Source organism: Chrysemys picta, chromosome 1 (genome assembly GCF_011386835.1).
Source record: "Chrysemys picta bellii isolate R12L10 chromosome 1, ASM1138683v2, whole genome shotgun sequence".
Lineage (NCBI taxonomy): Eukaryota > Metazoa > Chordata > Testudines > Emydidae > Chrysemys > Chrysemys picta.
The window spans coordinates 77,228,569-77,253,172 of record NC_088791.1 but is presented as its reverse complement, the minus strand read 5'-3'; the positions used below and the strand labels follow the sequence as shown (position 1 = coordinate 77,253,172).

At 37.9% G+C, this 24,604-nt stretch overlaps 1 protein-coding gene across 2 annotated transcripts in view; it reads right to left on the bottom strand.

Moving 5' to 3' along the window:
* Window positions 1–24,604, bottom strand: part of LRRIQ1 (leucine rich repeats and IQ motif containing 1) — a 158,422-nt gene that overhangs the window by 113,804 nt on the left and 20,014 nt on the right. For both annotated transcript variants that reach the window (XM_065559974.1, XM_005279152.5), the window contains exons 9-14: window positions 22,910–23,062; window positions 20,494–20,644; window positions 14,396–14,589; window positions 12,304–12,431; window positions 3,012–3,085; window positions 639–732 (exon numbers count right to left, since the gene is read on the bottom strand). In XM_065559974.1, the coding sequence (XP_065416046.1) occupies window positions 639–732; window positions 3,012–3,085; window positions 12,304–12,431; window positions 14,396–14,589; window positions 20,494–20,644; window positions 22,910–23,062 (794 nt within the window). The remainder of the gene's footprint in view (window positions 1–638; window positions 733–3,011; window positions 3,086–12,303; window positions 12,432–14,395; window positions 14,590–20,493; window positions 20,645–22,909; window positions 23,063–24,604) is intronic.

Below are 24,604 nucleotides of genomic sequence, written 5' to 3'. Positions count from 1 at the left end.
ATCCCTCTAAACAAAAAGGGGAAATGAATATCTCCCACAGCTGGCAAGCCCTGCACAGCTCTTCATAACTAATCTCACTGCCAGCTACTTACCCAAGTCTTTTTTACATTCAGGAAATGTAGAGAAAGATTAATATTTACCACTATAAGTTTTCCCTGATCATATAAGCTCAGCCTTAATCTTTGCCTAAAATTAGAATCCCTAGAAGGATGATGACTCTCTGGATATTATTTCACAACAATATCTAACTTTAAAAAATACCAGCATTTACACCAAGAAAAAAAAATCAGATCACCTATAAAAATATCAACATTTGCTGATGTTGCCACAAGCCTAGATGCAGAAATGTATACTAACCCTGCACTTCCAGTGTGTGCAGGAGAGCTGAGGGATAATTTCATTTGTTGGGTGGAGGTATTTATAATATTTAGATTTCAAAAATGATCAGATATAATATTCTGAATAATAAAATGAATAATAAATGTATTGATTGCAACCTCCAGATTTTTATAAAATTACTATTTAGCTAACTTAAATATTAAGATTTATTTACTATCTGGCTATGTGTGAACTTTGGTTGATTTCGATTTTGTTGAGCAATGGATATATTGTAAGGATTAATTAATTGTTTATCTTACCTCCAATTTTTTTCTTGGAGAACTGGATTTCCATTGAGTGATAACTCACTTAGTTTTTCACATCCACTAAACCATATGATGACACTCTCAAGGTCTATATTACATTAGGGAAGAAAAAGTAAATATAATACTGAATAATTAAGGTGCAGACATGTGTAAAAGCAAACAATTATAGTAAAGTAGTATCATTAACAAACTCTCCGTTATTGTGGATTCTGTTAGAAACAAAATGACAATTGTCCAAACTTTTTTGTGAAAAGGCTTTCTCAAATTTCAACCAGCTCTAGTATAGAGTATATTCAAGTAAAATTCAATTTAACAGAAATCATAAAATTCAGCAAAAGTGTACAAACATTTCTGTTGTCTTATAAAGTAGTCACCTGTTTACCTGAATATGTTTGGAAATACCTGAAATATCTAGATAAATAGGTATTTGATCAAACATTATGCTATTACATTTAGAAATACAGGTGAGGACAACAAGGCATCTGAACATCCCAAAACATAGAATGATGATGTACTCCTTCTTTCCAGATTTCCTGCATCTAAAGAGCACTCTGACATTAAATTATGATCCTTTGCATTATAGCTGGAAATGCACAACTAACACTGACTACTACAAATAGAGCTGATGGTATACAATTCCAGCTTGAGTCTGTGGAATAAAAGCTACAAGATACCTCTTCAGTGTTTGGAATATAGCAGTAATTCATGTCTAGGTTTTTTGTTCTTTAGCCAGCAGCATGCAGGTGGCACACAGCTTTACCTATTTTTCACCATATATGACCTACCACTAAGATGCCCCAGTGCTTGGATGAGATCATCTCATGGATTAAGATCAACTGGTTGAAAAAGAACTTTAGAGAGGTTATGCGGATAGAGAGAGGAAAGCAGTTTGAGGAGTCTGCAGCCATAGTTCAATCTCCTTTGGTTGAAGGTACACACCCTCAGTTGGTGAAGTCAGTCTGTAGGTGAGCAGTGATCCCAGATTCCTCACTCCGATTCTAAATTCTCACATAGCAGCATCCATGAATAAACACACCTTCTAACAACTCTAGATGGATAGGAAACTCCATCCCATGCTGCTGGCTTCAGTTACATAAGCCTTCCTCGCCTCTCATCTGGACTACAGCAGTGCAAGCACTCAGCCCTTGGGAAACTACAACTAGTACAGCACACAAGCATCTCCTTAGCAACATAGGCTACTGTGTGCATGTCAAACATGTCCTCTGCTGCCTACACTGGCTTCCCATAGAATAATGGTCCTTATCTTTGAAGTGCTCAACAGCCTAGGCCCAGCATATCTCAAAGATCATCAGAAGCTTTGGGATGAAGTCTGACCAACAAATGCTCCTGAAGAATAATGAATCTTCCTATCATAAGAGTAATAGCTCTTTCTTCCACACAGAAGAGTATCTCGGGGGGGCCCCATCTGAGATGGCAAAATGAACTCACAAACTTCACCTCCTTCTAATCCAAATGCAAGATGCACTTCTTCAACCCTTCTTCAACATAAGCACAGAGCAGCATGTACATTAAAAAAAAAAAAAAAGAAAGAAACACAATTCTTCCCCAGGAGAAAGGATGAGAGAGAGAACAAACCACATGTGACAGATGTTAGCGACATCACTTAATACACAACTGGAAGGTGCCCAGATACTACACTAATGAACTGCTACAGGCTGGGGACTGACTGGCTAAGCAGCAGTTCTGCAGAAAAGGACCTGGGGATTACAGTGGAAGAGAAGCTGGATATGAGTCAGTAGTGTGCCCTTGTTGCCAAGACGGCCAATGGCATATTGGGCAGTATTAGTAGGAGCACTGCCAGCAGATTGAGGAAAGTAATTATCCCCCTCTATTTGGCACTAGTAAGGCCACACCTGGAGTATTGCATCCAGTTTTGGTCCCCCCCTCCCCCGCCCCACTACAGAAGGGATGTGGACAAATTGGAAAAAGTCCAGCGGAGGGGAAGGAAAATGATTGGGAGGAGAGGGATATTAGGAAACACTATTTCACTAGGAGGATGGTGAAGCACTGGAATGGGTTACCTAGGGAGGTGGTGGAATCTCCATCCTTAAAGGTTTTTAAGACCTGGCTTGACAAAACCTTGGCTGGGATGATTTAGTTGGTGCTGGTCCTGCTTTGAGCAGGGGATTGTACTAGATGACCTCCTGAGGTCTCTTCCAACCCTAATATTCTATGATTCTATGAAGGTGGTCATAGAATAGAATAGCTCCTGTCATTTTAAGACCCCATTCTATATATTTTAATAAACAATTGACGTTTATAATATGCTGGTTGCCTGTATTCCTAAAAAAAGCCTAAAGGTAATTTTTACAAAAATATATTGTTTAATTCATTTTACATACTCACCTGACAAGCAGTTGTTGCTGATATTAAGCTTTTCCAAAGATACACATGAAAATAGGGGTGCAAGCTGAGTCAAACTACAAACAAAACAGAGAAAGTTATGTAAATAAAAAAGAAGCACTTCTCATTGAGAAGTAGGGACAAATATTGCTGAAATAAGTTTTGAAATACGATGTCAGGGATATATATAAATAAAATTTTACTATTAGGGCTGTTCACTAATCACAGTTAACTCATGCGATTAACTCAAAAAAATGAATTGTGATTTAAAAAGCTAATTGCAATTAATTGCAGTTTTAATCACACTGTTAAGCAATAGAATATCAAGTGAAATGTATTAAATATTTTGGATTTTTCTTCTATATTTTCAAATATATTGATATCAATTACAACACAGAATACAAAATGCACAGTGCTCACTTTATATTATTATTTTTATTACAAATAGTTGCACTCTAAAAATGATAAACAAAAGAAATGGTATTTTTTAATTCACCTCATACAAGTACTGTAGTGCAATCTCTATCGTGAAACTGCAAGTTACAAATGTAAATTTTTTTTGTTACATAACTGCACTCAAAAAAACCAAAACAATGTAAAATTTTAGAGCCTTCAAGTCCAATCAGTCCTACTTCTTGTTCAGCCAATCACTAAGACAAACAAGTTTGTTTACCTTTACGGGACATAATGCTGCCTGCTTATTATTTATAATGTCTCCTGAAAGTGAGAACAGGCCTTTGCATGGAACTTTTGTAGCCAGCACTGCAAGGTATTTACATGCCAGATATGATAAACATTCGTATGCCCTTCATGCTTCAGCCACCAATGTAGAGGACATGCTTCCATGCTGATGACACTCATTAAAGAAAAAAAAAGCGTTAATTCAATTTGTGACTGAACTCCTTGGGAGAGAATTGTATGTCTCCTGCTCTTTTACCTGCATTCTGCCATATATTTCATGTTATATCAGTCTCGAATGATGACCCAGCACATGTTATTTGTTTTAAGATGACTTTCACTGTGAGATTTCTAAAGATAGTTACAGCACTAAATCTAAGGTTTAAGAATCTGAAGTGCCCTCCAAAACCTGAGAGGGACTGGGTATGGCACATGCTTTCAGAAGTCTTAAAAGAGCAACACTCCGATGTGGAAACTACAGAAACCGAACCACCAAAAAAGAAAATCAGCCTTCTGCTGTTGGCATCTGACGCAGATGATGAAAATGAACATGCACTGGTCCACTCTACTTTGGATTGTTATTGAGCAAAACCAGTCATCAGCATGGATCCATGTCCTCTGGAATGGTGGTTGAAGCATGAAGGGACATATGAATCTTTAGGGAATTTGGAACGTAAATATCTTGTGCCACAGTGCCACATGAACACCTGTTGGTCACTTTCAGGTGACATTGTAAATAAGAAGCGAGCAGCATTATCTCTTGCAAATGTAAACAAACTTGCTTGTCTGCGTGATTGGCTGAACAAGAAGTAGGACTGATTGGACTTGTAAGCTCTGAAGTTTTACATTGTTTTGTTTTTGAATATATATATAATTATGTAATATATATATATATATATATATATAATTATGTAATATATATATATATTACATAATTCTACATTTGTAAATTCAACTTTCATGATAAAGAGATTGCACAGCAGAACTTGCAATGGGGGAACTGAAATACTTTTTTTTTTTTACAGTGCAAATAGTTACAATCAAACATAAATATAAAGTGGGCACTGTACACTTTGTATTCTGTGTTGTAATTGAAATCAATATATTTGAAAATTTTGAAAATACCTAAAATATTTAAATAAATGGTATTCTATTATTGTTTAACAGCACGATTAATTGCATGTTTAATCGTGATTAATTTTTATAATCACTTGACAGCCCTACTAACTATTCATTTAGCTATCCAAGGTGCTACAACTAATTGCTGCAGTTTTCCTTTTAAGCTTATAGTGCTTTATAGTATTTTAATCTTCTGCATGGCATGGTGTTGCAGCACAGTACTTTAGACCAGCTCAGCTTAGTCTAACAATTTTCTCTTTAGGATTTTTTCTTTTTTTCTTTTTGCTTCATAGATTTTATTCTTTTTTGATGTAGTTCTGATTATGTGAACACTTCTGCTACATTCAATGACTCAACTACCATGACTTTGCTTGAGATAGCACCACCAGTATGGGACTAACAAGGGGCCAGGAATCTGGAGAAATAAGAAAATCTGTTTTTTCCTCTTTTTTCTCAGTTTTCTCCTCTCTTACACTATTTGTTTCCATCTCCCTTCTCTACTCACTCAAATTGCTTCCTAGACCTTAAAAGTTACACAGCAGTAATATCTGTAGGCGTGCATATGCTCTCATATATCAGCTGCTGCATTGAGGTCAACTAGCTCTGTAGAGCCTCCTGTATCTCACTACCTCAGAAAACTCTATCAGAGATATGCCAAGTACAAGGACTGATATAAAATTACTCTTCATACACGAGTCAGAACAGAATTCTCCCTGGAGACTGAAATGGCAAAATACGGGGTCCCCAAAATAGGAAATCTAATGTGGAGAGTATGTGTGGCATGGGCATGCTCAACACATAGTAAGTTTTCCTGAATTAAAGAAAATTTTCAGTTATTGCTGTTAAAAAAAAATCAAAATTTATCCACAGTTGTGCTATGCACTGTTATTCTAAGACTTTGTCTACACATAAATTTGCACTGGTTTAATGAAAAGTGTGTTTTTAACTGGATTTAGTTAAACCATTGCTAATTTGTTTGCAAATGCTATTCTTTCATTTTAAGAGTAGTTTATATTTTGCTTTATCTTAAACCTGAAAAAAAAAAAAAGAAGGGATCAAGCTAAACTGCAATATGCCACTCTTAAAACAAAATTAGAGGGTCTATGCACAAACTTGCACTAGTTTAGGTAAATCAGTTAAAAACCATACATTTAATTAACCTGGTTTAAGTTTTTGTATGGACAAGACCTAAATATCACAGATGGCACTGTGACTGTTGGCAACTATTAGTTTTTACAATCGAAAGGAATGTACTGTGTGGAGGAAAGTAAATGAACCTATCAATTAGAGTCTGCTATGGTCAAAAATCTTTTTTGTGTAAAAATTATATCTACTTATAGACTCACAACCTGCTAGTCAAAGCTGCTCATATATTGCCAAAATATGTTTTATGACTTTTTAAACACACTGTTATTCCTGCAGTCATTACTGCTAAGAGAAAGATGGATTTTTTTCTGGTTCATGTATCATCAATAGAATTGTGAACCAAGTTTTGATTGCAGAATCCTTATTACTGATGAAGATGTGTGCATGGGAGCCACAAAGAGCTCAACCTGACTTTCACATCCCATGTCAAGTCACAGGGAGGGCAGCTTACAAGTAAAAATATAGTTTCAAAGTCAGAAAACCAGCTCTAGAGTAGTAAAATTCATATTAGTTGTGTCTCACTATGCCTTTTCTTTTTGAGTCACATTTTACAATAAGATCTGCACTTACTCCAATTTATCCTCTGCCCATATTTTTTCAACTAGATTATAATGTTTCATATTATTTTCAGTCTTAGAAACAATTGGTTTAATATGGTTTAACTAGATTATAATGTTTCAGATTTTTTCCAGTCTTAGAAACAATTGGTTTAATATGAAATAAAAATATAATTTAAAAATCTCTTCAAAGGTAGTTTTTCCACTGACACACAAATAGTGCATCTACTTTTATTTCTCATAACAGTGTATATTGCATCTTGAAAATCCATGACACAGGCTCGGGTACCTCAGAATCAACAAAAGTTGGACTGGGTGAACGCTGATTTTAAGAGTTCAGTTCCCTAGACAAAATGATGCACTATTTTTTTTATGCTGTGTTGATTATGTTGGTAGTTGTAGCGCTATGCTGTGATGAACTGACAATTCTATTTGACTCCTGCTCTGCCTTTTTCTGCTGCGATTATTAGCAATTTAAATCTTTCTTGTCAATCTATCGCCTTCCTTTTACTGACATTCTTTGTTAATTCTTTTTCTAAGAAAATTAAAACCAGAAAGACAAAGGACATTACTGAAAACTTAATACCACTTGACCTTGTCACACTAGCCCTCGGCATAAAAAAGATATAAATTACAAAGAAGACACAAAAGTAAAAGATATTCACAAAAAAGCAAGCAACAGCTTCCGCTTTCTGCTCCCATTTAATGTTGTAGCAGGAGTAGGACACTGACAGCCAGAAAGGTTTGCAGTCAGAAAACAGATTTTTTAAAAACTTGGTTAGGCGAAAACAGTGTAAAAATGAAATTTAGAACCTGCTCACCAAATATTACATGATGGCCCAAATCCTGTTGAATGTCTGCCTTTACCCAGGAAACTTTTCATTAACATTAATTGAAGTTTAACAGGTAGGAAGACCGAAGAACTAAAATTTAACTTATGTTCTATAATGTATATTCTTATCTTAAAATAAAGCTCCTGTATTTCTTTCACATTCTTTAAAAAATATACGTTTTACTTACAAAACTTCACCTTTATTGTCCTATACTATCATTCTATTTTTCCTGAATATTCTGGCAGAGAATACTTAAGAACATTGTCTAATACTAGACATTCAAAATAAATATCTGCAACAAAAGGTTACTGAATTTGATAGAATCCAGTCCAATTCAGAAAAATTCTATATCCAAATGTATTTTTATGACTGATTAACTGCAATATCATAGTTAATTACCACTAAGGACTTCTGGAAAGGTTGTAATTCCCAAAAGACAGTGGCTTGCAATGGAAATACAGTTAACCATAATTACAGTCATTAGTGTAGTGTAGTATAAAAATGCATATAACATGTACATTTAATAGAGAGACTAATATGTATTAATAAGTGAGAGCGCTGAGAAGGCCTTTTAGCATTTTGATTAGAATTCCTTTAAAAAAACCACATTCAACTGGGTGTAAAAACATGCTGCAGGATCAATGTGTTCGCACTGAATTTGATCCCGCTTAGACCGAAGTCAAGGGAGTTTTGTAAGTACATAAGAATGGCCGTACTGGGTCAGACCAAAGTCCATCCAGCCCAGTATCCTGTCTACCGACAGTGGCCAATGCCAGGTGCCCCAGAGGGAGTGAACCTAACAGGTAATGATCAAGTGATCTCTCTCCTGCCATCCATCTCCACCCTCTGACAAACAGACCATCTAAGCTGTAGCACTGCAACCACAAAAAACTTGGACTTTTGCAGGTATATAAAAGAGATACTTGTTTTCAGATATTTTGTGTTCAGATGCATTTACAATATGTAATGTTTAGCTCTATAGCAATTCCCTGTTAATTTGTGGATTTAAAATATTTTCTTTATGCTTTGAGGTTCAACTTTGAAAAATGATTTTGGGGAGCAATTTTTGATATCGGATATGGACATAATATCTAGATCAACAAATCCTTACAAATTAGTTTGTGAAGAACTTTCTTTTTTCTTTTGATTTTTCCTAAACACTGCTTTATTTTTAAGGAGAACATAAATTTACAGTCTTACCATTGCAGAGGCTTCCTGAAATCAGCAAAAAGGAAATGGCACTCAGTGCACACTCTTAAAAAGATTCTCAAGATTGCATTGGCTGAAGGATTAAAGCAAAGAAACAGCTTTTCTTTCAACAGCTTACTCCATTACATTAATTCCTTCTATATAGAACATCCAGTTATTCATGCCAAAGCAGATGCATATGGTGCTGCTTATAATGTACATAAAGTGAATGTAACAGAGTAGGCTACTGCAATACTAGGAATTTTGAGGCTTCTATCCTGCATTTAATGTTAACTTGTCTCTTTTGCCCCAGAGATTTGATTTAAGGCACTGACACATGATGTGGTAGTCGTTCATGTCTGACTTATCATTCATATATTTGTTCCGTTGATGCTCTGACATACTACAGCACTTCTTCCCCCACTACAGGAAGCACTTCATATTTCAGCCAACCACTAAAGCACAGCATGTCAGCAGGACTAGCAGAGAGAAGACACATGACAGGGAATGAGGATTTTAACAGAAAAGATGGCAACTGGATGGGTGAATGAGTCAGAAAAAAGAGAGACGGGGAGAGAGGGGAAAAACAGGAGACAGGAAACAGAAAAGGACTCCATAAAATATAGAGAAGAGGAAAAGGAAAAGGCACTCAGGCCGGATTCACAAGGTACTTAGGCACTAAAATGCTGAGCATCGCAACCCTGTAACTTTTAGGCACCTAGAAAAAATCACAGGAACATACTGTGATTCATTAAGCCTGAGTTAGGCATCTAGGCTCCAATACAATGAATGAGGAGAGAGAGGCACCTTGGAATACAATTCACAAAAGCCAGCATGCTAGACAGGGAGATGCCTAGAGGTATCCAATAGGAGATGCCAACATCAAAGGTATATCATAAACCCCAGCCCTCTAGGCAAGGAGATGCCTAAGTCCAGGTTGTAGGGAGGTGTCTCTCTTTGCTAGCGGTTCCCCTCTCTTGGAGTCAAGCAGCTTAGATGCCTGTGAGACTGAGTTAGGCCAGAGCCTCGCTCCACACAAAATAGCTAGAGACTCACCCAGGTTCAATTCTCCCCCTCCTGTAGGGTGCTATAACTACAGAGCTATGGGATAGTCTGATATGGGGCTCCTCAGTCTCTTCTACTGAAGTTGTTCCAGTTTGGATAAATATTTGAAGAATGATTGGAACAGGAGGACTAGCCCAAGGGTCCTCCCACCTCCTAGGTGAATACCCTAACCACCAAGCTATAGTCAGTCGTTCTCTCACTCTGTGACTTTTTAAGTATTTATACACAGTGGAACAGCTTCAAATACTAAAGAGTCTTTGGGAGACAGAGCGAGAGAAAATATGATTCTATAGCCTTGTGATTAGAGCACTCACCTGGGAAGTGGAAGGCCCAGCATCCACTCTCTCTGCTCCAAAGACTCTTTATCCAAAGTAGAACAGCTTCAATAGGAGAGACTGAGGGAGCTTCACACTGGACAATCCTATGGCTCAGCAGTTAGAGCACTCTCCCGAGAGGTGGCAGACCCATGTTCAAATCCTTTCTTCTTCTCTGGCAAGGGGTGGGGAGAAATGAACTCAGATCTCCCACATCCCAGCTGAGTACTCTAACCACTTTGGCTCAAAGTTCATCACCATCATCTTGTACGGAGGCCAGATTTTGAATGGGACCCAATCCGGTAGGCAACCTCTGAGCACTCTTACCAGATTGGGCCCTCCATACAAGGTAGGCAACCGAATGCCTATCTTCCCTGAATTGTGAATCTGGACACCTAATGTGAGGCAGCAGTGCACATACCTCAGATACCACTTTGATGGGTGTTTCATAGAAGTCGAATAGAAAACAGAAAAGACATGAAGTAAACAGAGGAATAATAGCAGAGAATACTGTCTGGGGAAATCATACACAGACTTATATTTTTATCTGAGTTACCAAAATAAGAGTAAACCAAAATCCACTGCCCACCAAACAGTACTCATGTTAGTCACAGACATGAAGCACTGTCTCCAGAAAGCTTGAAGAAAGAAGTCTAGATTTTGGCATATCCACCCTACATGCCTTGCAATTTCATATGCATTACTACATTATAGGTGACCTGTAAAGCTTAGTTTGAAAAGTCAGAATGCCCCCTAAGTGAATCTAAACTTATTTTTTATTTACATCTCCCCACAATCACATCCAATTAGCTCTCCTCACACAGAAAGCACCATGCCCCAGCTATGACAGAACCTTGCTAAGGGTACGTCTACACTTACCGGAGGGTCCGGGGGCAGGCAATCGATGTTCTGGGATCGATTTATCGCATCTGGTTTAGACGTGATAAATCGATCCCGGATCGATCCCGGAAGTGCTCGCCATCGACGCCGGTACTCCAGCTCGGCGAGAGGAGTACGCGGCATCGACGGGGGAGCCTCCCTGCCGCGTCTGGACCCGCGGTAAGTTCGGACTAAGGTACTTCGAATTCAGCTACGTTATTAACGTAGCTGAATTTGCGTACCTTAGTCCGAAGTGGGGGCTTAGAGGGGACCAGGCCTTAGTGTGACATGCCCTAAATTCTTTAGCACTGCTCTATGTTTTCAGGAAGGCCATCGATTCTGTATATGCCCTACAGTAGGGCATGTAAAATATCTGCAGACCTTTACCCTACATTGTGACAAGAGGGCAAGCTGCTAAGAAAAATTCTTTACAAAATGTCTGAAATGGTGCTAAGTATCAGGGGGTAGCCGTGTTAGTCTGTATCCACAAAAACAACAAGGAGTCTGGTGGCACCTTAAAGACTAACAGATTTGTCTTTAGGGTGCCCTCCAGACTCCTTGTTTTTGAAATGGTGATGTAAGCTAGTAAAATACACTTCCCATTCAGAAACTGTAGCTGCTTATATCTCAAAAATTATATCTCAAAAGCAAGCAAACAAAAAACTACATACACACGCACACATACGCAGCCTTGTGAGATTGTACAAAAGTAATACAGAGAACTAGAAATATCCAGAATTGTAAGTGTTTGTTATTGTTTGCCTTTGCTCATACACTGAGGTAGACTCAATTTTGAAATCAGCTACATAAAAAAAGGTAGCAAACTTTTGACTCAGAACATGTGGCTACTATATTCCCATAGAAACACAGATTGCCACATACAAAGCTATGGGAAGTCATTAATTAGTATTTTACTATATGGCTTATAAATAATAAGAAAAAACCCTATTTTATTTTTTACACATTAAATCAAACTAAACTGTAACAATGAAAAATAAAAGCTGATAAGCAACTTGAAATTCCTTTTCTTTGACACTTAAATACAATGTGTGCATGGAAATGAAAATTAGTTTTTTGATGAACATTTTAATTAGCACTGTTTATTCCAGATAGAGTGGGAGGCCTCTATTAGGTCCAACGTTTGGAGCAAAACAAGCCCTATGGTGGAAGTAAGACAGAGAATGTTTTACTAATAATCCTATTTATAGAGTAAGGTAGAATTCTGTTAACATGGTTTCAGCAGTGCCACAGCACTGCCATAATTATATTTTTAAATTAACCTTTTATGGTCACCATTGTTTTCAAAATTGTCTAAAGAAGATTACTCCTATTAATTGCTAAATATACTTTTTCAAACAACATCATCCTAGGAACTCTGCTTTGTCTGGTACAGCTGAAACTGTCCTTTATGGTCCTTTATATACACTCAGGTTCATACTGAAAACTCATAAGAGAACTGTTATTTTGTAAATATCTATGTATTAAATTACTTGAATAGAAAAAGTTTCCACTTTACCTGTTTTGTGATAGGGAAAGGATATGTAGCAGAGGCAGCCAATAAAAAGAAAATGTTTCCATAGTTGAAATACTATTGTCATCCAAGTATAGTTCTCTTAGCAGAACATGATTTTCCAAGGTAGGGAGCTAAATACAGGAAAGTGATTTTTTGCTATTATTTTTCAAATAAAAATTGATTGCATATAACAACAATTGAATGCTTATCAGTTGCTTTTCTTGACTATATTATTAAATACTATTACAGATATGCTTTGTTACATAGTATGTATAGCATTTTCGATTTATCACATGCTAACATTTTTCTATGCTTTGTGCATAGTCTGAACATTTAATGTATGCCACAGCATTTGAGATTAGCAATATACACAGACTTACTGCTTTCATTCACGCAATGAGGAGATGACTGGGTCTGTGGATGAGGGGAAAGCAGTGGATGTGTTATTCCTTGACTTTAGCAAAGCTTTTGTTACGGTCTCCCACAGTATTCTTGCCAGCAAGTTAAAGAAGTATGGGCTGGATGAATGGACTATAAGGTGGATAGAAAGCTGTCTAGATCGTCGGGCTCAACGGGTAGTGATCAATGGCTCCATGTCTAGTTGGCAGCCAGTATCAAGAGGAGTGCCCCAAGGGTCGGTCCTGGGGCCGGTTTTGTTCAATATCTTCATTAATGATCTGGAGGATGGCGTGTATTGCACCCTCAGCAAGTTTGCAGATGACACTAAACTGGGAGGAGTGGTAGATACGCTGGAGGGTAGGGATAGGATACAGAAGAACCTAGACAAATTAGAGGATTGGGCCAAAAGAAACCTGATGAGGTTCAACAAGGACAAGTGCAGAGTCCTGCACTTAGGACGGAAAAATCCCGTTCACTGTTACAGACTAGGGACCGAATGGCTAGGAAGCAGTTCTACAGAAAAGGACCTAGGTGTTACAGTGGACAAGAAGCTGGATATGAGTCAACAGTATGCCCTTGTTGCCAAGAAGGCTAACGGCATTTTGGGCTGTATAAGTAGGGGCATTGCCAGGAGATCGAGTGACATGATCATTCCCCTCTATTCGACATTGTTGAGGCCTCATCTGGAGTACTGTGTCCAGTTTTGGGCCCCACACTACAAGAAGGATGTGGAAAAATTGGAAGGAGTCCAGCGGAGGGCAACAAAAATGATTAGGGAGCTGGAGCACATGACTTATGAGGAGAGGCTGAGGGAACTGGGATTGTTTAGTCTGCAGAAGAGAAGAACGAGGAGGGATTTGATAACTGCTTTCAACTACCTGAAAGGGGGTTCCAAAGAGGATGGATCTAGACTGTTCTCAGTGGTGGCAGATGACAGAATAAGGAGTAATGGTCTCAAGCTGCAGTGTGGGAGGGTTTAGGTTGGATATTAGGAAAAAAACTTTTTCACTAGGAAGGTGGTGAAGCACTGGAATAGGTTACCTAGGGAGGTGGTGGAATCTCCTTCCTTAGAGGTTTTTAAGGTCAGGCTTGACAAAGCCCTGGCTGGGATGATTTAGTTGGGGATTGGTCTTGCTTTGAGCAGGGGGTTGGACTAGATGACCTCCTGAGGTCCCTTCCAACTCTGATATTCTATGATTCTAATGACTGACTATTTATTGACAAGTAGGTTTTGCCTCAGTTTTATATAAAAGCCATTGCCAAGAAAGGTTACTAAATGTACAGGTAGCCATCTAGCGCCTTATTTTTAGAGTTGCAGCCCACAATGATTTAATTCAAGTTGTAGGCAGTTATCACCTATGAAATCATCCCATACTGAATTCTGGAAGAAATCGCTCTACTGCATGACTCGTTTTACCTTTAATGATCATAGCAGTTTTACCAACTTAAAAAAAAATTAATTTTGCATACAACAAACTGAAAACTACCCACTATAGTACAAAGAATGGAAATTAAATTACCGAGGGGGGGGGATTTTCAAAGGTACAGAGGGTACTGAGACACCAAACTCCCATAGCTGGCCCTTTGTAGATCCCCCCCTCAAGAAAAAAATAATGTGATCAGCATCATGGGCTGTATTACTGGTATCAGAGAAGCATGGTATGAAAAATCATCCCATTTGATTCACGGATATTACCTCACTTAGATTATTTCCTTGTAACTTCAGAATCTGAAGCAGGCCACAATTCTCAATGCCCTCAAGTTGAGTAAGATGATTAAAAGAGCAGTCTATGTGCATGAGAGTTGGCACATCACAAAGACCTTTCGTGCTGATTAACTGATTGTGGTCCACAATTAGTTGCTGGAGATTTTTCAATGACTCTAAACCACCTGAAAAGGAAAACTCATATTTTAACCTGAATTAAATCATAATGCGATTAAAATTGTGTTAGTTTTGAATCTTGAAGCACACTGAGATTGTAACAGGTTCATGTTTTAAAAAATGAACACACTCAGTTTTCTATAAAAGGCTTTACAATGATTTTGAGGTATTTTAAACACTGATTAATTTTATATTCATCCCCATGTGTTTCAAGCATTTTAAACAATCATTTTCAAAAATTGCAAACGTCTGAGTCTATTAACTAAACAAGAAACCAAATTAGCTTAGATTCCCTGTGCACATCACATTGTCAAAGTGTTGTAACAGGACATGCTTCGTGCAATAAAGTACTCTTACAATGCTGTAACTAGAGAAATTACTAAATACCAAAGGCAGAGAGCATATTTAGTCAAGGTCCTGTGGTGTCAGCAAAATGCTAGCAGCCATCTTAAAATCTCTACTAAGAGCAAATGCTCAAAAGTTTCAATTTGAAATATTTTAATTAAAGTTTTTTTAAAAAGTGACCAGAAATGGTAAGAACTAATCATACCACTATAACACACAGAGGCCAATTAGCAGGGATGTGAATGAGGGCATGCACTGTGTAAGCAAGCGCATTAAAACAAAGTCTTATAAGGAAAGTGAGGTATCTGTAAACATATGTATGTCTTGAACTATAGCTACAACTACCATATTTTTAAAGAGCAAACCTAACAGCTGGTATACAGAGCAAGAATCAGACTATCACATCCCACTCTCGGAGAGTGAGAGTTCTCTCCTGGAGTTGCTCCCAAATCATTCTGTTAGCAGTTTATATGATAGCGCAACAAGACTAGGTTCCTCCCACAACTTTGTGGAACCCAGGGGATCTGAAAGATGGGCAGGCCTTGTACCTCTGTACCAGCTCTGGGCCCATTCACCTCCTCACTTGTTTCTAGCATTGTGGCTTCCTTCAAGAGAGCTCAGAAATGATAGGAATGAATACGGTATAAAAACCTATGGCGGGGGGAGGAGGGAAAGTGAGAAAAATGTAGTACCCTCCCAGTCCTTTTTTCTGTGTAATCTTCACAGAACGGGGAGGTGGTTGAGACAGGCCTTCTCAGACCTACCCCCAACCTTCCCATCCTTCCATGCACAGAAAAGAGATGATCTGTGCAAGTATGGAGCTAGCTTTGTGGTAATCTCCCTGGAGCAACCTGGGCCTTCAAAAGTACTGTTTGTCCCAGCCAAAGAAAGGGTTACCACAGGTACAGAGGGTGTATGGAGAAAGAAGAGAAAAGATGAAGGGGGAAAAAACATAGTAAAAATTAAACATCAATATTCATATTACATTAAGAATTTATACAGCATAGGATTTAGGATAATAATAACTGGATATGGAAAAGAATATCAGATATTAAACTGATACTACACCAAATTTAAGGCAAGTGGTCTGTTACGAGCAGTTTATTTCCCGTCCGAGCTTTAAGAAATTAATTTACTAGCTTTTAATTACTGAAAAAAGAATTTCAGATATGCCGGTGACATACTACACCAGACTGAAAGCTGCTTTTCTGGATTTTATTTATTTATTTATTGAGGAAAAAAATTAAAGGGAACTAGCACCATCTAGTGGACTGCGCACAGTTTCATTTCAGGCATAATACTGAAAACTGACAGCTGCAAGAACTTGCCTCAACATCATTTTTCCATTTTTAAAGCTTTGTACTTCTGTGTAGGAAGGTCAACACCCTTAAAAGACAAGCACTGAATTCAAATAGGTGGCAGACCAGTAGAGGATGTACAAAAGGGACCTCTACAGGAGGTGTGCGTGAATCAAGAGACCAGGATTCTATTTCCAGCTCTGTCACTACCCTACTATGCAATCTTGGAAAGTCACTTCATTTTCTGTGCCTGTTTCCTCATTTATTTAGATCGCAAGCCTTGTGTCTGTCTTGTCTATTTTGTCTGTAAGCTCTTGGGGACAGGGATTGTCACTCACTGTGTTTGTATAATGCTAAGTACAATGGGGTTCCAATCTACTTCGGGACCTCCTAGTGCTACTGTAATATAAATATGTAATTTGTATATTTACTGGCTGTATTGCAGACATATGCAAGATTAAAACTAACCACAAATGTTAGGTGACCATATATTTTGCACTATGCAGGGTGCAAGGGGAGTGGATGACAGGGGATGGATCACTCGATGATTGCCTGTTCTGTCCATTCCCTCTGAAGCACCTGGCATTGGCCACTGTCAGAGACAGGATACTGGATTAGATGGATCATTGGTCTGACCCAGGATGGCCAATCTTATGTACAAGAACATGTCTTCTATGTTTTGTATAATGTCATGCTTAAATAGTAATGATTTCTTTGAGAGTCTGAATTCTCATGGGGCACTGACATAAAACACACGATGTGATATCAGCTATGGCAGTACATGAAAAAAGGTGTTCTGTAACTAAATGCATATGTCTCAATAGAACAAGCAGAGCTGAAGACTCCTCTATAAGCAGAACTGCTCTTGGTAACGTGAAAACAGTGCAGCTGCATGGAGCATCCACTTGCCCACGGCACCCCGTTCAGCACACATTGTCCTGATTCAATAAAAGTAACTTTCTTTTTAAAACAGGAAGAAGATGGATGAGGCAAGAGAAGTGAGGTCGTAAGAAGAACAGGAGGAGACTTCTGACTGAAAGAGAGAGGAGGGGTTCTGAGTAAGCTGATGCTCCAATTGGGCATTTCTTAACTTCTAACAAATGGTAAAATCAAGACTGCCTGAAAGGGGGATCCAGGGCTGTGCTTTGTTCTCATTAGCACTGGTAACCTACTGGGTAAAATACACATCCTATGACCTACATAGAGATTCACAGGGGGGAAAAAGCAGCAGCAGCATACACATGCATTTTCAAAGACGCTGGATCTAGTTATTAACCAAAGATTTGGGAACTGTGGTGGATAATCACCTGAACATGAGCTCTCAGTGTGATGCTATGGACAAGAGAGTTCATGTGATCCGTGATGCATAAACAGGAGTCTCAAATAGGACTAGAGAGGTTACATTTTGTCTGTATTTGGCACTGCTGGAATACTTGGTCCAAGGAGGATGTTGGTAAACTGGAGAGGATTCAGAGAAGAGCCATAAGAATGATTAATAGATTAGAAAACAAGCCTTCTAGCAATAGCCTCATGGAGCTCAATCTATTCAGCTTAACAAAGAGAAGGTTAATTGGTGCCTCAATCACAGAGAAAGGTATAACATGATCCAATGGCCGGAAGTTGAAGCTAGTCAAATGCAGACTGAAAATAATGAATAAGTTTTTAATAATGAGAGTAATTAACCATTTACCAAGGGATGTAGTAGATACGCCATCACTGGCAATTTTAAAATCAAGATTGGATGTTTTTTCTAAAAAGCTCTGCTCTAGGAATTATTTTGGGGAAGTTCTATGACCTGTGTTACCCAGGGGACAAGACTAGATGATCACAAAGGTCCCTTCTAGACAAGATTTTTTTTAAATATTTTTCATTAATAAAAGAAATATTTAAATGAACCAGCCCCCTCCCAAGAATATACATATGCTAAAGTTCCTTATGTTCATTGTACAAATGTATAGTCACCCAGGCAGTGAGCATGCTGATTTCAGGGGACATGCTCATTTGCAATAAAGCATTCCCCTCAGTCCCCATTTATTTTATTAACAGCTTCTGCCAACTGCCATTGTTCCCCACTTTTTACTCTGGTGAAAACAAAAGTAATAGTATCTAGGAAACTTCCTGCAACAAGTTAACCTGAATTGCTACAACCATAATATATATAAGCCTTTAAAAAATATCCATAGATTAGAATAATTTAAAACAGAATGAACTGAATGTAAAAAAGAACGCTACACAGCAGTGCAACTTCCAAAATTGCCATGGGACATGCTGCTAGATTTATAGATGGGAGGAGCAAATTAACATCTTAAAAACACAAGTCCATCTTTGTGTGAGTCTATAAGATTTCTTACTATCAATATGTTATTGTGTGAAACAAAACAAAACAAAAAAGCTATGTTATGCATTTAGTTTATCCAGACATCCTCAAAGCTGTTCCTTAGGCGAGAAAACCATGTGGCTTTTCGTTGAACATTCCCTTCCCCATTTAAACTCATATCATACTCAGTGAATACAGTACTTTCATTGTACATAATAGAGAGTACTGGAGGCTTTTACTCCATTTGCTCTGTACACAGATACTTCATACTTAAGGATCATCAATTAATATTATGTCACTTGCATATTAATCTTGCAGATATTCTGCCACAGGAAATCCATCCCAAACAAATAATCTCACAGCGCATTACTGGCAACCAGACATAGAGGAAGTTCCAGCACTGCTTCTTGCAGTTTGTTTCCTCAATTCCCCTTAGGCTACTGGCATTGGTTTTTATAGTAGGTGCCCATAACACCACCATTTACCACCTCCGCAGGACACTGTCCTCAGAAACATGAATTATGGTCATGTACTTTAATATGTAAAATCAACAATCCAATATCCAAAGTATTAGCATTTTGAAACTGAAGCTATTAACACCACATGGGTGGCTGTACAATCACTAATTTCTCAAGTTTAATATTTCCTATTTGCCATTTTCTTGTTTATTTATTAATCATGGAATTTGGTCCTCACCTCTCATATCTGCATATTTGTCTAAACGTTTGTTTTTGCTGCTGTAAAAACTTTTTAATTTTTTTTTTAATGACCTTATGTGTACAGGCTTAATTTGTCAGCCTGGAAGTTGTGATAATGTTGGTTTTTCATTCAATTCAATTCCTTATTTCCTTTAACACCTCATTTTGTTTATAGGTAAACATCAAGACAAGTCTAAAGCAAGACAAAGCATTCAAAAACACCACCTTTCTGATGCTCAACTCGAGTCCTGCCATACACACATTTGAAGTGGTCTCAACTCAAGAGCTGGCCACCTACCCACCCACTGCTTGCATAGGCTTCCTCAGCTCAAATGAGTTTCCTCCAAACAAAAGATGAATTGCTTCAGCAAATGAAATCTTTCCTTACGACTCAAAACCCATGCTTTGATTTTCACTAGAATTAGTGCCTGGCAAGCCCCAGAAGGCTCAGTGTTTGAATTAGTTAAGTATTCCAATGATTACCTACACCTTTGTGGCCCTCACTTCTCTACCTTCCAACATGACCCAGTCCCCACAGCAGGACCTGCAACTCTTTCAGCAGCAGACCTACCTGCTGTGTTGCATTCTTGAAGGAAGAAGCGCCTTGCTCCTTTCAGCACTGGGATCGCCATTTTAGGTAATTACAAGGCGGTTTACCTCTCTCCCCCCTTCAATTATTAAAGCTACTTTTGGATGGGGGGGGGGGGACAGAATAGGTTAGTTTTTCTGTAGACAACCAAAGAACCGATTCTCCCCACTCTAATGCAGCAGAATCAGCAATTCTTTCCACTGTGTTGAATTTAACTGCCCCTTCATTACAGAGGAAACATTCTGAGGCCTGCTGTACCAGCATCAGGTTAGTGGGTCTCCTGGTTACCCCCAGAGGGAGGAACTAGGACAAGGATTTCTCCTCTTGTATAATTTTTTCCTCCTTTCTAATCTAAAACAAATTAATTCCCCTTAAGTTTCTGGTTCTTCTCTCATCATCCACCCACCCAACTTTTTTGAAATTTTAAACTATTCACATCCTACAAAGGGTGCAAGATTTTATATGTACTTTTCCGATTTTTCCATCCTAATAAGGACATGAGTACTGAGTAATATCTTCTTTGAAATAAGCCTGTTACAGGATTAAAAATAAACACTACTACATTGGCAACAGTCGTTTTCTATCTTCAACCAAACCAAGTTAAGAATAAATGCACAATACTGATGTTAAATGAATAAAATGCATCATCTTTAATATTTTCTTACCAATTCGAGTGACTTTATTGCAGGACAGTTCAAGATTCCTGAGATCACTGCAGCCATCTAAGCCATGAAGTGATGCAAGTTGATTTTTATTCAGAATTAAAATGCAGAGATTTTCTAGATTCTCACAATTTATTGTCTGAATATTGTTTTCCTACCACAAAGAAGAAAGCAGATAAAATTAAAGATCATGACTAGAAAAGCATAGACAGTTTTCAGTGAGAGAAGAAAGACAGTCCAGTGTTTGGATAACTAGCCTACGACTTGGCAGACCCAGGCTCAATTCCCTACTCCACCACAGACTTCTTGTGTGCTCTTGGACAAGTCACGTAGTCTCTCTGTTACCCATCTGTAAAAATTAGGATACCACCACTTCCTTACCTCACAGGGGTGTTTGTGAGGATAAATACAAGAAAGACTGAAACACTTTGAGATCTACTAATGAAAATCACAATATTAAGTTAAGCATTATTATGGGTCATTCAAAAATATTGTAAACTTTACTATTGTTAACCATTTTTAGTCTGAGCAGTTAACCAGTATTCGAGGCCTTGAGGAGTGTTTCCATTAAGAGGCGAAACTGATGGTTGAGTCAGGCATTTCCAAGCTTCTTTCCAGCCAGCACTCTGCCTATAAAGCTTTCCTGGCTTTTTTTCCCGCAGTAGTGCTTCTATTACTGTCTGCTTGGCTTTCGCTGCCTGCTTCTGACTCACAGACAGCTCCGCCAAACAACAATGCTCAAGGAATTGTTTTGGGGAAGTTCTATGGCCTGTGTCTTACAGAAGCTCAGACTAGACAATCGCAATGGTTCCTCCTGGACTTGGAATCTGTGAATACTCAGTCCCCTGTGTTGGCATGCAGATGCTAGGAAAAACCCTCAGACCAACTGGCTCAACTCCTACTCAAGCCTTGCCATGCTGGTCTGTGATTTGGGCAGGGTCTTGTGTTGTTTCCGCTTTTACTTAACAAAGGGGCATTTAACTGCTCTGTCATTTTAGTTTGAATGGAAGTCTTCTATCAGACAAGCCAGCACTGCCCGCAGATCAAGCCACCCAACTTCCAGCGAATAGACAGCTAGTGTAATACTATATTTAGAATAACATTTTTAATGCTTAGAAACACCAAGTTTGTGTGTAAAAATACTGGGCAACACTTAGTATAAAACCTCGTCATCTATAAATGTCAGTCAGAGAAAGGTCAACAGGTTAGCTATATATAGATAGATAGATATAGATCAGGGGTCGGCAACCTTTCAGAAGTGGTGTGCAGAGTCTTCATTTATTCACTCTAATTTAAGGTTTCGCGTTCCAATAATACATTTTAACCTTTTTAGAAGGTCTCTTTCTATAAGTCTAAAATATATAACTAAACTATTGTTGTATGTAAAGTAAATAAGGTTTCAAAATATTTAAGAAGCTTCATTTAAAATTAAATTAAAATGCAGAGCCCTCCAGACTGGTGGCCAGGATGCAGGCAGTGTGAGTGCCACTGAAAATCAGCTCACATGCCGCCTTCGGCATGCATGCCATAGTTTGCCTACCCCTGATATAGATATAAAATCCTCTTACTCCTTTTGCGCTGTAATTTGAGGCATCCAAAATTAGTGGACATTTGAAAATTTTGCCCAAGATTATTTTTAATAGGTAGGAAAACTGGGAAAAGAACACAAGAGTCTTGACTCCCAGTGCACTGCTCTAACCACTAGACAATGTTGCCTTAGCTATAACTGACCTTGCCCATTCCTCTCTCAGTTTTGAGAAGGTCACAGCATACACCGAACAGTAATCATTGGGCAAAAAAGAAACATTCAAAACTTTTATACACAATGGGTCATCTGTTAGTCATTATGCATGAACTCTCCCAGTGCATTGATATAATCAAAATGCTAAAAACCGAAAAGGTAAAACCATCTATTTCATGTAGATCATCAAGTTCTTTAAATGAGGCACATTTTCTTTAGTCACTTAGATTTTAAGACGCAGCTCCGTGTAAGCAGCAGTGCAGTGCCACCACCTGCAGAAGCAGCACTGGAGAGATTGTGCCTCAGAAATCAATGCTGGTGCTGCTCCTGGTGCACATGGGCAAGCAATCTGGGCTAGTACACAGGAGTTATGTTCCTAAGGCGTCACCTCCTCCTTCTCGCTCACTTTTAAATGCCCTAGTCACTAAGGGGGTGGGGGTGGAGCACACAAACTGCTAGGGTGAACAGCATTTGCACAGCCATGCAACAGAGGGAATGAAGATTTATCACTTTCCCTCCATACTCACACTCAACTTTTGGCACTTAAAAAAAAAAAAAAAAACTTGTCTTATATGTACATACACATATAAACAGATGGATTCAGTCTCATCATATCCTGAATGGCAGAGATGGCAGTCTCACCCCACCTCCATGTAGATAGTAAAATATGCTAGGTACCTCCACATCAATATACTTTAGGCCTTTGCAGTTACTGAGTCCTTCCAATGCAGTTAGTCCACAGCGTCTAAGGGTCAATAATTGAAGACTTGAACATTCAGACAACGTGGAGAGACTACAGCCAGGCAAATCTTGAAGTGTAAGTGTCGTAACCTACACACATTCAATGAAAAGGATGTCCATAAGATTGCACTCTAATAGTATTTTTATGTAGCCTTTTTAAAGTATTTTTAAAGTTAAATACCTACTATGTAACATATAATTATATGGATTAAGTCTAGATTCTGAATTTACTGTAAAACACTTATAAAAGACTAAAAGTTTTCTGATCTTCAGCAAAAACATTAACTGATAAATGTTGCTCCCATGATAAAAAAATTGCATAACACTACTTAAGCATCATAAAAACATAGAAATGATTTGCAATAGGGTTGTCAAACAATTACAAAACTGCAATTAATTACAGTGCTCACTTTATATAATTATTTTTATTACAAATATTTGCACTGTAAAAAAGAAACAAAAATAGTATTTTTCAATTCACCACATACAAGTACTGTAGTGCAATCTCTTTATCCTGAAAGTGCAACTTACAAATGTAGAATTATTTTTTACATAACTGCACTCAAAAACAAAACAAGTCTACTCAGTCCTACTTCTTGTTCAGCCAAATCGCTAAGACAAACAATTTTGTTTACATTTATGGGAGATAATAGTGCCCACTCCTTATTTACAATGTCACCTGAAAGTGAGAACAGGCATTTGCATGGCACTTTTGTAACCAGCATTGCACGATATTTACGTGCCAGATATGCTAAACATTCGTATGCCCCTTTACGCTTTGGCCACCATTCCAGAGAATAGTGCAGATATTTGTAATACAAAATAATAATTACAAAACACTGCACACTTTGTATTCTGTGATGCAACTGAAATCAATATATTTGAAAATGTAGAAAAAATATCCACAAATATTTATAATAAATTTCAATTGGTATTCTATTATTAACTGTGCGATTCAAACTGCAATTAATCATGATTAATTTTTTAACTGAGTTAATTTGTTTTGAGATAATCGTTTGAGTAAAATGCAATTAATTGAAAGCCGTAATTTGTAACTGATAGTGGAAAAAATTGGTAAAACTATAAAAAGGTAACCAAACTCATTTGATTTTGATGTCCATTTCAAACATAAGTGCTTCACTACTAATAATGTATAATGTGAATGAATAGAAGATTAATGAGACAGCAAAACAGAAGTCAATGGGGTTTTGTCTCATTTATAATGTCAACAGATTAGAAGTGTACATAATCTTACCATAATAGAAGTGAGAAGAATCATCGCTAAACTAAATATCATATATATTAGGATTAATAATGGTATGTTGATACCAATCAGATGACCACAGTACAAATATGTGCCAGCCTCTTTTGCATTAAAATAAACTGTTCTGCAGATCTGGGCCGTTTTATTAGTGTGAACCATATTTCAATAGAGACATTGTTTTATGCACCACTTCCTATCCCAGTCACAGAACATCCTTGTTTCAATAAATCAATTACTTATATGGAAAGATAATGTAATTTCAGCTGTGACTTAATGCAGTTTAGCAGCTGAAAACAAAGAATCAGCACCATGAGCAGGATTTCCAAAAGCACTTGACATTGGCCTCATTCTTTTCCCTTTGAAGAAGT